We start from the raw sequence: 14,934 nt of genomic DNA, 5'->3' as shown, positions 1-14,934 counted from the left end.
AGCTGTTTATTGTTATCATCACGGATAATTTTGAGGCTCCCAGAAGCAGCTGAGAGACAAGGCGGGTGAGGTAATATCGTTTTCTGGACCAACGCCTGTCGATGAAAGATGCACGCTTTTGAGCTTACAGAGTTCTTTCACGAACAGACCTTGGTCCAATAAAAGAGGAAGAACTCTGTAAGCTCAAAAGCGTGTATCTTTCATCGACAGACGTTGGTCCAGAAAACGATATCACCTTACCCGCCTTGTTTCTCTAATATCCTAGGGACCTACATGGCTCCATCAACGCTGCGGGAAGCGCAGAGGAAGGTATCATCCTGCACCAAGAATCTCAACCAATCATGTTTTGACCAACTTAAATTCCCCCTGGCATTTCAACTGCCTACAGTAGAACTTCAGAGTTACAAACACCAGAGTTATGAACCGATTGGTCAACCACACACTTTAATTGGAGCCAGAAGTACACACTCAGACAGCAGCAGAGACAAAAAAGTATATACAGGGCAGTACTGTGTTAAATGTAAACTAAAAAATAAAGGGAAAGTTTTAAAAAGGAAGATTTGACAAGGTAAGGAAACTTTCTGTGCTTGTTTCATTTAAATTAAGATGGTCGAACGAAGCATTTTTCTTCTGCATTGTAAAGTTTCAAAGCTGAATTAAGTCAATGTTCAACTGGAAACATTTGAAAGAACAATTATAACATTGTTCAGAGTTACGAACAACTTCCATTCCCGAGGTGTTCATAACTTGAGTTTCTACTATAAATCACTCCACTTCCTGTCCTAAACTGTTGTGTAGCATTGCGGGCACAGAGCAGCTGCCCCATTCCACTTAAGAGGTAGCTGTGTGAGTGGTGGGTGAATTGATTGCTACATACATGCTCAGTTGAAATACCACAAAGCAGCAGCTTTCTGAGCACCTTGCCAGGCACTCATGACACCCTGGACAACACATCTCACCCAGCATCCAGTCTGCTCAAGCTGTGACACCAGAAGTGGCTCCTTATAAACTGTAATTACAGTCAGCGTAAATAGACTACTGCCCTCCAAACTGCAGCTTGGCATTGCTGAAAACAACTCACTGGGCGGGATCTTATGCCCAGCAGAGGCTTATGCTCTGGTCATTCCATCCATTAATCCAGCCCCCTCTGCCTGCGGCCCTTGGAAATGAGAGAAGGGCCGTGGGGGTGAATCTATCACCTTGGGTTTGTAAGAATCTGCTAAGCCCCAATCACTTGTCAGCAGGAATTAGTTGTCTCAGATCAAATCCTTTCCCCAAACCTTGTGTGGATGGGCCTGTAGCTGAACGCAATTCAAAAAGAGAAGCATGTAACCCTGTTTCCAAGTCCTTCTAATCCAGTGGCTAAGAGGCTGGATCTCAGCAGTCTGTGCTAGCTACAGTTATCAAAAGACGATGTATAGCTTTCCCGCTGTCCCGTGGTAGCCAAAACCCCCATTCCCAGACTGGCTGGGAAGTGTCTCCCCACGGTGCATCCACTTCCCAGACTGGCTGGGAAGTGTCTCCCCACGGTGCATCCACCATACGGAGTAAAACTGGATTGGAGTTTAATTGTGGGTTATTCTTCTTTGCAACTGAACTTGACATCCAGCTCCTGGTGTTTTATTTTTTTTTAAAATACACTAAAAATTCAAATAAAGTAATAGAAACAAAACCCGTAGAGATCCACAGGAATGAGACACCCGCCTCTGTGGAGCGGTTACCTCTGGGGAAACTGACTGACACCCCTCTCCCTCGCCGCCCAGCCCTCCTGGAGACATTTGGGGCTACTGCATTGTATTTACTGCACTGAGGTTTGTTGAACCTACAGTTCATCCATCCCGCCCACATCTCTGGAGCCCTCAGCTTTCATGAGGTTGCTGGTTTTCGGTTCAGCTCTGGGAGGAATTCACTGAGAGACCATTTTGCTACCGGCTGTGATGCCACCTTGTGGCACCTGTGAGCAACGACGTTATTTAGGGATTGCAAAAAGAACAGGAGGACTTGTGACACCTTGGAGACTAACCAATTTATTTGAGCATAAGCTTTCGTGAGCTACAGCTCACTTCATCGGATGCATCCAGCTCTCGAAAGCTCATGCTCAAATAAATTGGTTAGTCTCTAAGGTGCCACAAGTCCTCCTGTTCTTTTTGCGGATACAGACTAACACGGCTGTTACTCTGAAACCTGTCTTTAGGGATTGCGTCATCCTTGGTAGTTCTATTGATTTATAAATAATAGATTTTAAGGTCAAAAGAACAGGAGGACTTGTGGCACCATAGAGACTAACCAATTTATTTGAGCATAAGCTTTCGTGAGCTACAGCTCACTTCATTGGATACATGCAGTGGAAAATACAGTAAGAAGATATATATATATACACACACAGAGAACATAAAACAATGGGTGTTATCATACACACTATAATGAGAGTGATCAGTTAAGGTAAGCTATTACCAGCAGGAGAAAGAAAAAAACCCCACAACCTTTTGTAGTGATAATCAAGATGGGCCATTTCCAGAGACCACTGTGGTCATCTAATCTGACCCACTTCTCCAACTAGCATCAACACATGTCCAGCCTTGAGGTGCTCCACAGCTAAATGGATTAAAAGCTACCTATTTGTTTTACCATATAGAGAGGTGGGTACACCTCAGTGCATTTCACTGTCCATGGCTGGGATTTCTAAGGCATCTGTCCCCTGTATTTGTTTCTGTGGGCTGGCTTCATGGGAGAGCCTGCTCTGTTTTTTCTGAAATGTGAATTTGCTGTACCAACATCTGGAATAAACAGATGGGTCTTTTCTCTAGGATAACGTGCCTGCTTTTCTGGTCATGCTTTCCCTTCAGAATGGACCAGATGCCATATCTGGCAGCATCCCTTCCGCAGTCTCTAGGTGATAGAGACATAATTATACCTGTATATAGTGTCTCGCAGCCAGACAGGCCCCAAAATACTTTACATCATTCGCTTCTGATTGGAATGCAGCCACTTCTGAGGTGGCCCCTGCACTGTGACAGCAAACCTGTATAATGGTGGTTAAGGTGGAAAGGGAAGAACCACCGAAGCTACGGGGGGGATTTAGGCTGGCAGGGCTGGGAATTACCGAAGTTGGAGAACGTCCGACACTCCAACTCTTGTGAAAGGTGCCATGGAATCAAATCTTTTAATGACCATAATTGACCAGGGCCTGAGTTTTACATCCCATCTTAAGATGAGCACTGCCGTAGTGACTCTCAGGGAAGAGCACCACCTCTAGAGTGACCGCAAGCACTTCCTATAGCCAATCGATTGTTTTCTTGTTTCCTGTCTCTACGGTGCCATCAGAGCAGTCTAGACACCGAGAACTTCAACAGAGCAATCTACCCCCTGTATCTCCAGTCCACGGGCTGACAGTGTGGACTGATCCCTTGTCCCAACCTTTGTCAAGCCATCCCGGAAGTCACTAGTCTGTATTCATAGAGATTTGGGGAAAAGGCGCCAATTGACCCCTCCCAGCTGTTCCAATAAAGACCTTTTGAGCGGTAAAACAAAGAGAGAGGAAGACTCAGAGAGCGCGTCGCGGTTCAGAGCTACCCCAGCAGCTGGCTGGAAAATGAAAACGTGAACATTTTAGTTGAAATATTGCCCCTTTATTTCAACCCGAGTTTTCCAGCCGGCCCGAGGTCCCTGCGGTGATCGCAGGCCCTGCGCACCTCCCTTGTGCTGCAGCCTCAAGCAGGCAGAAAATGGCGGCAGGGCACAGGTTACTTCGCAATCATAAAGGCTAGAAATGCATTTATTTTCTGCCAAGCCAGATGGGAAATGCCCTCCCCATGCACGCTGCAGGGAAAGTTTCCGTCTCACTTGTTTGACCCTTTGCTTTGTGCGACTTAGTGACCTCGAGGAGTTCCTTAGCCTGGAATCTGGTGTGATATCTATTCAAACGGGCAAAAAGTCCTCGGTGGGAAGCATTTGTCCTGGAGTGTCCACAAGGTGGCACTGTTGATCTCTCTTGTGAGCTCAATTGTGCCATCCAAACTTCTGTATCCAATGCATGTGCATTTAAAAGAGTGAATTAAATCGGTGCAGGATCCGTTTACACAAAATACTTAGTAAATTACCACTCCTATCTGCATGCAGGCCTAAGTCTAGTTCTCTGTGGTTGACAAGCTCTGTGCTTGCAAACTTGGCAATGTGGAGCCTGACAGCTTGGTTTTCAGGGCGCCATTCGGCATAGCCCAGGCCCACGGCAGCATATAACCAGGAACACCTGCTTTTTGCTGAGACGTATCGAGGACGTGGCGAATTGGAGTGGGGACCCCGTAGCCAGACAGATGTTATTTATGAGTTGTTGAATGATACACTACAGGGCTCTACTCTACAGGGCACCAACAATCCCCTCAGCAGGGTAGGAAGACTGACTTTATCTGCAAAGTTCCTGTTAGACCAGGGGTGGGCAAACTTTTTGGGCCAAGGGCCACATCTGGGTGGGGAAATTGTATGCAGGGCCAGGGCAGGGGGTTGGGGTGCAGGAGGGAGTGCGGGGTGTGGGAGGGGGTGTGGTGTGCAGGAACGGGCTCAGGGCAAGGGATTGAGGCAGAGGTGGGGTGCGGGGTGTATGAGGGGGCACAGGGAAGGGGGTTGGGGTGCAGGAGGGGTTTGGGCTCCAGCCTGGCACCGCTTACCTAAAGCGGCTCTGGGGTGGCTCCCTGCCTGCCTGCCCTGGCCCCACCACCGCACCGATCCGAGAAGTGGCTGGAACCACGTCCCTGCGTGGCCCCTGGGGGTGGGGGAACAGGGCTCCGTGTGCTGCCCTTGCCACGCCTCCAGGCACCTCCCCCGAAGCGCCCATTGGCCACGGTTTCCCGTTCCCGGCCAATGGGAGCTGCGGGGAGCCGGGAGCCGGTGCCTGGGGGCAAGGACAACACACAGAGCCAGGGCCAGGCGCCCCAGAGGGAATGAACACAACAGGGAATCATCCAGTGATCCATCCCCCACCACCCATTCCCAGCTCCTGGCAAACAGAGGCTAGGGACACCGTACTCTTCCCTTTGCTCCACCACCTGGTGTTGTTTCTACCTGTGTACCCGCATCACACACTTAAGCCTGGTCGACACACTAGGCAATCAGGTCGTCCGAACTATGAAAAATCCACCCCCCTGAATGGTGCACTTAAGCCTAAATCCCCGTGCAGACTGTGCTAGGATAACAGAAGAATTCTTCTGTCATCTTAGCTACTGCCTCTCGGGAGGTGGGTTACCTACGCCGACCGGAGAACTACACTGACCCTGGGGCAGCTGCGCCGCTGCAGTGTTTTGAGTGTAGACAAGCCCTTAGATTGCAGGCCCTTGGGAGGAAGGAACCGTATTTTTGCTATGTATGCGTACAGCACCAAGCGCAGGGAGGCCTGATCTCCAGTTGAGGCATGTAGGTGTTACTGCAGTACACAGCATATCAACCTAGCAAGCCCAGCCCAGTACTCTGCAAACACATAATGGAGGAAAAAAGAAGTCAAAGGAACACTCCCACTTCAAGCCCCTGGAAACTCTTCAGTGTATTGTAGGAAGGGGGAGGAGGGTTGGTTTACATGTACCGTTAGCTGAACTAGCCAAGTCCTTGTGAAGAACAGTTGGAAGTCATTTGCAGCCCCAGGGAATTACTGCCGATAAACCCAGGGAGGGCTGGTCTTTCGGGCCGATCGAGCTCCGCTCCAGTTCAAGGAGGATGTTGACAACCTGGAGAGGGTTCAGGGAAGAGCCAGGAGAATCATCAAAGGGCTGGAAAACGCGCTTAGTAGCAACTCCAGGAGCTGAGTCTGGTTAGTTTATCGAAGAGCAGATTAAGGGGTGAGTTGACCACAGCCCATAAGTACCTGCAAGGGGAACAAATATTTGATAATGGGCTTTTCAGTCTAGCAAACGAAGGTCTAACCTGAGCCAATGGCTGGGAGCTGAAGCTAAAGACATTCTGACAGGAAACCAGGTGGAGACTTTTAACAGGGAGGGTCAGTAACCCCTGGAACAGCATCCCAAGGGTGGGGGAGGGGGATTCCCCCTTACTGGCCATTTTAAAATCCAGATTGGGTGTTTTTCTAGAAGATCTGCTCTAGTTGGACCAGGAATGAAGTCAGGGCAGCCCCATGGCCTGTGTTACACGGGAGGTCACAGGGGTCGTTTCTGGCTTTAGAATCAAGGAATTTATTAACCCTCAAATTTCCCCTAGCCATATAGTTTTTTTGCCAAAGTATTTTCAGCTCCTCCCCTTCTGCAAATGCCCAGCCACCTTGGTCTCTTCTGCTGTTTGCCAATGGCTGATGCTGGGACAGTTGGCTTGGCTGGTTCCGGTACCTGTATGTGTCACTGGATGAACGTGGCTGCAGGTGCCGTCCATACACACTGGACAGGTGCAGGCAGGTACCGAGGGCAGGCAGCGCGTGCGACCCTCAGTGCCCCAGCTGGAACCAGAACCAGAAATACTGGCAGGCTGGGACTCCATCCCTGTTTTGCACGGAGCAAAGAAAACAGAAACAATTCCTCAGGCACCAGCCCCGCTGGTTCACCTTGTTAGGACCACATCTATTGCCCCAGAAATGCAGTACGGGCACTGGCTGCGGGCAACTAAACTCGTGCTAGATGAACCCTTTCTCTGCTGGCTCTCCACCACGCCCGCTGTAGGCTGAGACCCGACGGAACGGCAGGGCAGCGCGGCAGGTCTGTGCTACATAAATGAGGCTGGTGCCTTCAGCAGCTCAGCATGTGGTTAGAGCACTGGCGAGCAACTCAGGAGCCCTGGGTTCTTGGCCCCTGGCCTGCTGGGTGACTTTGGGCAAGTCACAGCCCCTATCTGTGCCTCAGTTTCCCCATCTGTAAAATGGGGATAACGATACTGGCCTCTGCAAAGTGCTTTGAGATCGACTGATGAAAAGGGCTAGAGGCGAGCTAGGGGTTATTGGTACCTGGGTAAACCTGGAATAATTAGCAGGTGGCTAAGCCAGTTTTTGGCTTTCTGTTGTTTCTCTTCCACAGCTCAGACACAGCCTCCAGGCTCAAACATTCTCACGAAGCAGCTTGTCTTCCCCAGCATGCTTCCTGTCGCCCACACGCACTGGCTGGGCTCTTCATGGACAGCTCTGATCTGAGAATGCCAAGGAAGCAGTCAGGGGGATCCGAGGGCTGGGTAGTCGCAGGTCCTGCGCTCGGGAAGGCGGGCGGCTGCTGGGGGGAGGAGTGTACTGTCAGAGCCTGCACGGTGAGAACGAGAACAGACACAGCCGGGGCGATGTAGCCATTCTGGATGCCTGAGGTGCCTATCCCGTGCCCACAAGGTAGCGAGGGCTGGGAGGCGTTAGCTGGGGCAGGGAATTCCTGGCAAAGCAGCTGAGCTCCTGGAAGGCCCCCAAGAGCCGTAGAAGCAGAGCTGGGCCTGACCCGAAGCATTGTGTCCAGGCGGAATCCCAGGGCGATGTCTGTATTTGCTAGTCCCAGGATGGAGCATGCCTGACACTCCGGAGCGACTCCTCTTTATTCAAGGGCACCTTTTCAAATGGGTCTTGCACCATGTGCTGGCCACGTGTCCCACTGCACGCACGGACGTGAGCGCGGGGGCGTTCTGAGTGCACTTCACTAGTAACGTGCGTGCAATGGCGGGATCGCAGCTAGCGGGGATATGTGAGCCATCCTGATCTCCAGCCTGCGTTCCTGCCAGAGAGGGGGCCAGGCGCCGGCTGCTGAGGGAAGTTCCAGCAGACGAGGCCACTGCCCAGGGGGGCCAGGGCAACCTGAGCGTCAGTGAAGCTGTCCAGAGAGTGCTCAGCAGGGGCTGGGCTGGGGTTTGTGTGATCCGTGCGTCCAGGGCAGATGACTCCACCCGTCACACAGCGTGTCTCAGGGATGCTTTGCCTGGCACCCATAACGCTGGGTGTCCTTTGGGATGCATCCAGGCGTTTTGTGCCCACTTTCCTTAGCACGCTGCAGGGACTGGGGCATGCTCTGTAAACACATGGGGCCAGATTCTGCTCCCGGTCAGCCAGCGGCACAGCTGGGGCTGACAGATCCGAATCCAGGCCCTGGCCTCCACCCTCTCGTAAAACAAGTTTGGCTTAAAAAAGAAGAAAACAAGTCAACAGAGGCTTGTTTTCCACCTGGGCTGACAGTGCGAACACTGCTGGCTGGGCAAAAGGGGAGAGGTCAGGTGCACTGGCTCAGCTCCTCCACTCCCTATATAAGGGAACTCCCTGGGGCTTTGGTGCAGCCGGACTCCTTGTCACTCTGCAGAGGGAGGGATTTGGGCGGCAAGGTGCCGTCAGCCGGACCATGGCCAGTTTCTCCTGCTCTGGGGTTACTCTGGGGCCCCGGCTGAGCTGGATCAGCATGAGGGGGCTGCAGGGGGGCGTTCCGGGAGGACTCAGTGTCTGTGGCGGGGCTGGGAGCACCAGCAGCCGTCTGTTTTCTGGCAATGCCAGTCTAGTTGGGCCTGGGCTGGGAGGGGGTGCCAGGGAAACGGGCCTCCTCAGCATGAATGAGAAGGACACCATGCAGAACCTGAACGGCCGCCTGGCTGCCTACCTGGAGACGGTGAGTGAGCGCAATGCTGGCTGGGGCTGGAAGGCAGCCCCACACCTAACGCTGGGGGGCTGATGTGACAGCATGGCTCAGCAGGAGAGCAAGTAAAACCCAGCGGGCAGCAAAGCTCTCAGTAAGGGAACATCCGTAGTGCGCGTGAATTCTTCCTGTTAATCCCGTTTGGTATGGTAGTAACTAGGGGCCCGTGGTGCTGGGGGCCGTACAAACACAGGGCAGCTGACACACGGACCAGTGGGTTGTCCAAGCCATGTGGGTGCAGAAATCTCTCTCGCTAGGCTGCCCATCACCATAGTCTCTAGGCTCCTAGAGCTTTATTTAGAGTCTGGCCTGAGGCCACTTTGAAACCCAGCCCGCAAATGTACAAACAAATCTGTGGTAAGCAAAGCATTTGCAGCCCAGCTCCCGCTGGGCTGTGCCCCCCTGGCTGCTGACGGTGGCACCGTCCTCCCCCTGAGGCAGTGAGACGGGTTCGGCTTTGTTACCAGAGTCCGTCGCAGGGAGAGCCCAGAATCCCAGGCCCTGACAGGTGAGGAGCCTTGTCCATCACCATCCACTTGGGTCTTCACCTGCCTTCAATCCCCTGCCAGGTGCGATCTCTTGAGGAAGCCAATGGGCAGCTGGAACTGCAGATCCGGGAAGTCTATGCAAAGAGAGCGCTGGCTGGATGCCAGGACCTGAGTGGCTACTTCAACACCATTGCGGAGCTCAGATCAGAGGTACTGGGACTCCGAGTCCTTCCCCTAAGGGGGGAGACCTGGCATTGACTCCCCCTTTGCCTCCAGCAACTGCCCCGTGTTGTTACAGGGACTGGATTTCAGGGGCTGTCCTGTGGGGGCTTGGTGAGCCATCCTTTAAAGCACACAAGCCCTTATATTAGGAAGCTAATCTTCCCATTGTGACCCTGGTGTGGCTGGTGCAGAGATACCAGCCTGAGCCATGTTTGGCCTCAGCCAATAGCTCTGAGTGATGTGAACTGTTCCTGTTCTTCTCAGAGGGGTGTTGACCTGGAAGCCTAATAGTGGTAATTCAGTGGTTAGTAGCATTCACGATTTCTCTGCTGAAATAGGGACCAACATCTTGTACCAGTGTGAAAAATTAATGCAGCTCAGCCCTGGAAAGCAGCAGTGTTCGGATTGTCTGAATCCTTCCCTAACAGGCGTGTGTGGGTGTGTTGTGGGTGTGGGTGGGTCAGAGGGGTTGTGATGGCAGATGGTAACTTCTCTTCATTCTGATTCCCATCATGCTCATATTTCTACTTCAACTGCAAATGGATTTTAAGAGCCACTATTCTGAGATCTGCTGGAGCTGACAACCTGACCGGTGAAGTTTATACACCTGAGAGCTGGAGTATGGCACAGTCAACAGCAGGGCGTAGCCAACAGCCCACTGACCTGTCACTGACCTAGCCGGCTGTCATCCCGTAAAGCAATAGCAGCCCCCGTTCTCTCCTTCTGCAGATCCAGGCTGCGTCAACGAGCAATGCCCAGCTGATCCTGCAGATTGATAATGCCACGCTAGCTGCTGACGACTTCAGAGTGAAGTAAGGGATCTTCATGGGATACCCCTCCTCCTCCTTGGCATTTTTCTTTAAGGACCACATTTTCAAAGCAGCCTCTGAAATGGCCCCAGTGAAATTTGCAAGCACTTTCTCCGCAGGCATGAGACAGGCATTTGCGCATGCCAAAGAGGTGCACTGGAAGATGTTATTTATTTAGGGTTGCTACCCGTCCAGGTTTTGGCTTCTGTGTCCAGGTACCATTTAGGATTGCCAGGTTCCTGGTTTTTGACCGGAAAGTCTGGTCGAAAAGGGGACCTTGGCAACCCTAGATGGCACCAGAACCAAAAGCCTGGTTACCACGGGGCAGGGAGAGGAGCCAGGTTATTAATCCACACTAACCCCTGCTCTGCTGGGGCTGCCAGGCTTCTTGAGATGATCCAGTAAGTGACAGGGTGAGGGGTGGGGAGGAGCAAGCAAGGGGGGCGGGACCTTGGGGGAGAAGGAGGTGGAGCCTCCAGGGAAGAGGTGGAGTGGGGGCGGGGCTTTGGGGGAGAGGCAGGGCAGAGGGTGGGGCCTTTAGAAAGGTGGCAACTCTATATTGATGATGATTTGTTGTGTGCTAGTGGTCTAGAGGCCTGACTGTGGGCGGAGGCCCCACGGTGCTAGGAGCTGTACATGTGCTCCCTGCCCCAAAGGGCTCACGATCACCACAGCTGCTTTGAAAACCCAGCTGAGGTGAATGTCTTCCTGGCTGCAGACGTCCATGCACTCTGCTCCGCCCCAGGGCGTCTGGGGGAGGCTCCAAGAGCAGGCGCTGTCGGGGTGTTAGCACTCCTAGGACAAACCTGGCTGGGTTTGCCTGCTCAGCCAGCAGGGTCCCAGCGGCTGTCCAGGACCCACGTAGCGGCGATTGGGTGGCTGAGATGCAGCGTCTTGTGCTTCTCCGTACAGGTTTGAGTCGGAGCTGGCCACCCGGCTGGGCGGGGAGAGCGACGTCGCCGGCTTGCGCAAGGTCCTGGACGAGCTGACCCTGAGCAGAGCCAGCCCACAGGAGGAGCTGGAAAGCCTGCAGGAGGAGCTGGCTCAACTCCAGAAGAACCACAGGGAGGTGCGGCCACTGCAAACCCCGATGGGATCTGCAAGGGCCAGACAGGGTCACTCAGGGGCCTAGTGATTTGGGGGCTTTAAAGCCCACGAAAGGGAGACTGACAAGCTGCGTGATTCAGTAACAATTCCCCTCACTCCCCACACCCAGCTCTGCCAACGCCCCTCAAATCCCGACCCACAGCCCCTGTTAGCCCAGTCCTGGCCTCCTCCAACACCCAGCTCTGCAAACGCACCTCAGTCCCGATGTGCAGCCCCTTCTCCTGTTCCCGCCATGGGCCTCTCATGGACCAGCTTGGTCTGCCAGTCCTGCCACATGGGATGTTGCAACCATGACCTGGACAAACATCCTCTGGGGACTAACTCAGCTCCTTCCTTTCCCTTCCCCTGGCTAAGTCACCGCACCTTGGTTAGGATCCACTGTGCTGTCAATTGCCCCCCCCCGCCCCCTGCCCAGCCTCCTGCTCCTTCTCACAGGGGCTGGTTCCCGTTACATCCCGCAGGAAGCGGCTGCTCTCCAAGGCCGCCTGGGGGGCTCAGTCAGCGTGGAGGTGGATTCTGCTCCCGGTGTCGACTTGGTGAAAACCCTGGCAGAGATCCGGGACCAATACGAGGACGTCATTGAGAGGAACCGCAGAGAGGCTGCGGCCTGGCACAAGGAGCAGGTAGGGGCCTCTCAGCAACAAGCCACAAGACGTTCTGCGCCTTCCCTGTGGCGGATGGTTTGCTCTGCTACTGCTCATCTGTGGCACATGGTCATGTTCCTGCACCTCGCCGGAGGTTTGGTGGCAGGTGGCTGCCTTGACCCCAGGGTCACAGATCTCCATGGTCCAGGTGTCTCTCTCCATCCCATACCAGAGAGGATGCAAAATGTCCCCTGTGGCACCTGCCAAGCCATTGCTTGTGCCCCAGACCCCTGAGGCTCTTCTCTTTTGTGCAGTGTGAGACGGTCATGCAGGAGGTGGCCACCAGTGCGGAAGCTGTCCAGGGTGCCAGGACGAAGATCATGGAGCTCAGGCGCATAGTCCAGGGCCTGGAGATTGAGCTGCAGTCGCTCTGCAGCATGGTGGGTACACAGGCCTCTTGCCATCAAGGCTGGGGGTCAGAATGTCTGTAGAACGGAGCCAACAAATTCTAAAAATGTTCCTTTTGGGTCAGCCTGAGATGCTCCCTCCCGCTCGCAATTGTTTGGCCGAACCAAAAAATTGGTTATTGGCCTCGCTCTAATGAGCCAGCCAGGGCGTCGGTCCCCCGCATGCACCTGGGCCGGCGTCTGCAGCTGGGCTCATCCCACCTTTGCTTTCAGAAAGAGGCTCTGGAGGGCACGCTGGCTGAGACCCAGGCTGGCTCCGGGGGCGACCTGGCACAGCTGCGGGGGCGCGTCGCTTGGAAGGAGGCCGAGCTGGCGCAGCTGAGAAGTGGCACCCAGCGCCAGGCTGAGGAGCACCAGCAGCTGCTGGATCTGAAGACCAGGCTGGAGATGGAAATTGCCACCTACCGGCGCCTCCTGGAGGGTGACGCTGTCAGGTCGGGGATAGGCAGCTCTTAGCTCCAGGGGCCTCAGGCTTGGGTGTGGGGAGACCCTCAGATGGGCAAATCCCTCCCGCTCTCTGTGCCTCAGTCTCCCCAGCTTTAAAATGGGGCTAGTGACACTGACCCTCCCCATGTCATGTTATTAAGGAGGGTGAGCTTGGCAAAATGCCTCTCTTAGAGCAGCCCCTAGTGGCCATGGATGTTCACAATGGCAGCCTGGAACTTGAGGAGGAAACTGAAGAACCCATGAAAGGTGGGGAGGGGGCCAGGGAGCCCCAGAGAAGGGCCAGACCCAGACCACTAGGCCATGCTACCTCAATGCTGAGGACAGCCCCTGTGCAAGGGTCTCCCCTCTCCCTTCTGTTCTGGGAATTGGCCCCATTCCCTGTATCACCAGCAGCCATGAGATGGGATCACTGGTGTCTGGCTCAATGCCGGCAAGCGAGAGCAGGGCCCATATGCAGGTGCCTGGACCTTCCCTTTGCTGCAGAAAGGGGACGCTGCAGCATTTTGGGAGAATCACAAGGGATTTGGGGGCTGGAGGGACTGCCCCTAATCAGACTCCAGGCCCAGGGTCCCAAGGAGAGAGAGGCTGAGCCCAGGAGGGGCCTTTGGTGGCTTTGGGCGGCTGCTCCCTGGCTCAGCTGGGTGCCTGTCCTTTCTCTCTGCAGATCTGGCGCCAAGTCACCTGTGAGACAGACACCCCCAGGTGAGCGGAGCAGGGAGAATGGCGCCGGTCTCACTCCTGGGCAGTGTCCGAGGGGCTGTGCCCTCCCGGGGATCACCCCCCCCCTCTTTATTCTGCCTGTTAAATACGGAGTTTGGTGCTGGCTGGGGTGGGAGGCTGGCTCTTGGGGACGCAGCCCCCTGGGTATCACAGAGCAGGCGCAGCCCAGCCACGGCCTCTCCTTCGCCTCTGGGGACGTGCCTCACATGTGACCTCTGGGGCAGCGGGGTGCCCGGGCTGTGTGGCCCAGGCACTCTCAGCCTCTCTGCAGGGGCTGCAGTCAGAGGCCAGTGGGGGTGCTGGCTCTGGGGAGAGTTGCCCGCTGAGGGCAGGACCGAGCCTGTGGCCCGAACAGCCTGTGGGGGCGACACTGTTCAGTCACGGCTGACCTGGGCCAGACAGGAACCGGCGCCCGACTCGGCAGCTGACTACACCAAGGCGGGCAGGGGTCACAGCATGGCACGTCCCTGCGCCCTCTGCAGTGGGGCTGAGTTTTCCCCACCGCTGCTGGGCGTTCACGGGGTGCCTGGCACCATGTGTGCGGGTGGATGCGCTGATTCTCTGCCACACCCCACCCCTGTGGCACAGTTACTTCCCCAGCCCCACTCTCCTGTTTTCCTTCTCCCAGAGGCTGCTAACAGCTCCCCCACCTCCAGGAGGGTGAAGACTGCGATCGAGGAGCTCCTGGACGGCAGGGTGCTGTCTTCCCACACGGAGGAGGTGAAGCATCCCCTCTGAGGCACGCTGGGATTGGGGAGGAAAGGGGGATCCCTCCCCACCAATCAGTCCCCAGCTGCCCCAGCCCCACTGATTTCCTGCTTGGTTTTCTGTGGCTTTGGGTTCCAATAAAGCAAGTGGCACAGCGTGGGCTCAAGACGGGGCTGTTGTGTGGGGCTTTCTGGGGTGGGGCCTGAGGGAGACCCAGCAAAACTCATGGCATGTGTGAGCAAAGCCATGATTCCAACCCAGGGTGAGTGCATCGCCCCCAGCCCCCCGCACAGCCTCACCAGCCCCCCCAGCATCCTCCCCATGCACTGCCTCACCAGCCCCTCCACTCTGTGGACTCAGATCCATAGTGGACCATAAACACTGCCTGGCTTCGCAGCGTTGATGGTGTGGTCCCAGCCCTGGAGGGTGGAGAGAGTTAATGCAGGGGACAGGCCCCCTTTAGTGGCTGGTGCCTTTTGGAGGCACTGGGCTCCCCTCTGGAGCTGCAGTCAGGGGGCAGCTAGTGATTAGCCTCCTTAAACCTGGTACAACTGCCCCCAAGGAGAAATCCCTTCCCTCTGGGTATGGCAGGGTCCCAGGAGAGAGAGACCGCAGTCCTGCCTGAAGGCACTAGGGGGCAGCAGTGACTAGTTCATCCCTCCCTCCCTGGACCATGAGGCTCTGAGCTCAGCCCCAGGGAGAGGATCTGGGTCCCTCGCTGGTGTCTCTGGGCCTGGAGCGGCTCCGCAGCAGCTCTGGGGCACGGTCCCTGCCCCTCGCCCTCTGTGAGAAGGTGGAGCTGG

The 14,934-nt window shown here is 55.0% G+C and overlaps 1 protein-coding gene across 2 annotated transcripts; it reads left to right on the top strand.

Moving 5' to 3' along the window:
* Positions 1-7,227: 7,227 nt before the first annotated feature.
* LOC140903885 (keratin, type I cytoskeletal 42-like) lies at positions 7,228-14,286 on the top strand. 2 transcript variants are annotated; one of them, XM_073325816.1, is made up of 9 exons: positions 7,228-7,281; positions 9,149-9,277; positions 10,019-10,101; positions 11,011-11,167; positions 11,667-11,828; positions 12,104-12,229; positions 12,470-12,690; positions 13,368-13,405; positions 14,052-14,286. In XM_073325816.1, exons 1-9 carry the CDS (start codon positions 7,273-7,275, stop codon positions 14,159-14,161), a joined length of 1,035 nt encoding a protein of 344 aa, XP_073181917.1. In that variant the 5' UTR covers positions 7,228-7,272; the 3' UTR covers positions 14,162-14,286. The 2 variants fall into 2 exon arrangements, with proteins under 2 accessions (XP_073181917.1, XP_073181916.1); XM_073325815.1 differs by lacking the exon at positions 7,228-7,281 and adding an exon at positions 7,315-8,552.
* The last annotated feature ends 648 nt before the right edge of the window (positions 14,287-14,934 follow it).

This window comes from Lepidochelys kempii, chromosome 27 (assembly GCF_965140265.1).
Source record: "Lepidochelys kempii isolate rLepKem1 chromosome 27, rLepKem1.hap2, whole genome shotgun sequence".
Taxonomy (NCBI): domain Eukaryota; kingdom Metazoa; phylum Chordata; order Testudines; family Cheloniidae; genus Lepidochelys; species Lepidochelys kempii.
Note: the sequence above shows the minus strand (reverse complement) of the source record. Positions and strands in the feature narration are given on the sequence as shown.

Bases quoted from the DNA above. Each gene is read 5' to 3' on its own strand.
- LOC140903885 (XM_073325815.1), top strand. From the start codon at position 8,292: ATGGCCAGTTTCTCCTGCTCTGGGGTTACTCTGGGGCCCCGGCTGAGC. The intron at 8,553-9,148 runs GTGAGTGAGCGC...ATCCCCTGCCAG, and splicing joins TGGCTGCCTACCTGGAGACG to GTGCGATCTCTTGAGGAAGC. The intron at 13,406-14,051 runs GTGAGCGGAGCA...TCCTTCTCCCAG, and splicing joins TGTGAGACAGACACCCCCAG to AGGCTGCTAACAGCTCCCCC.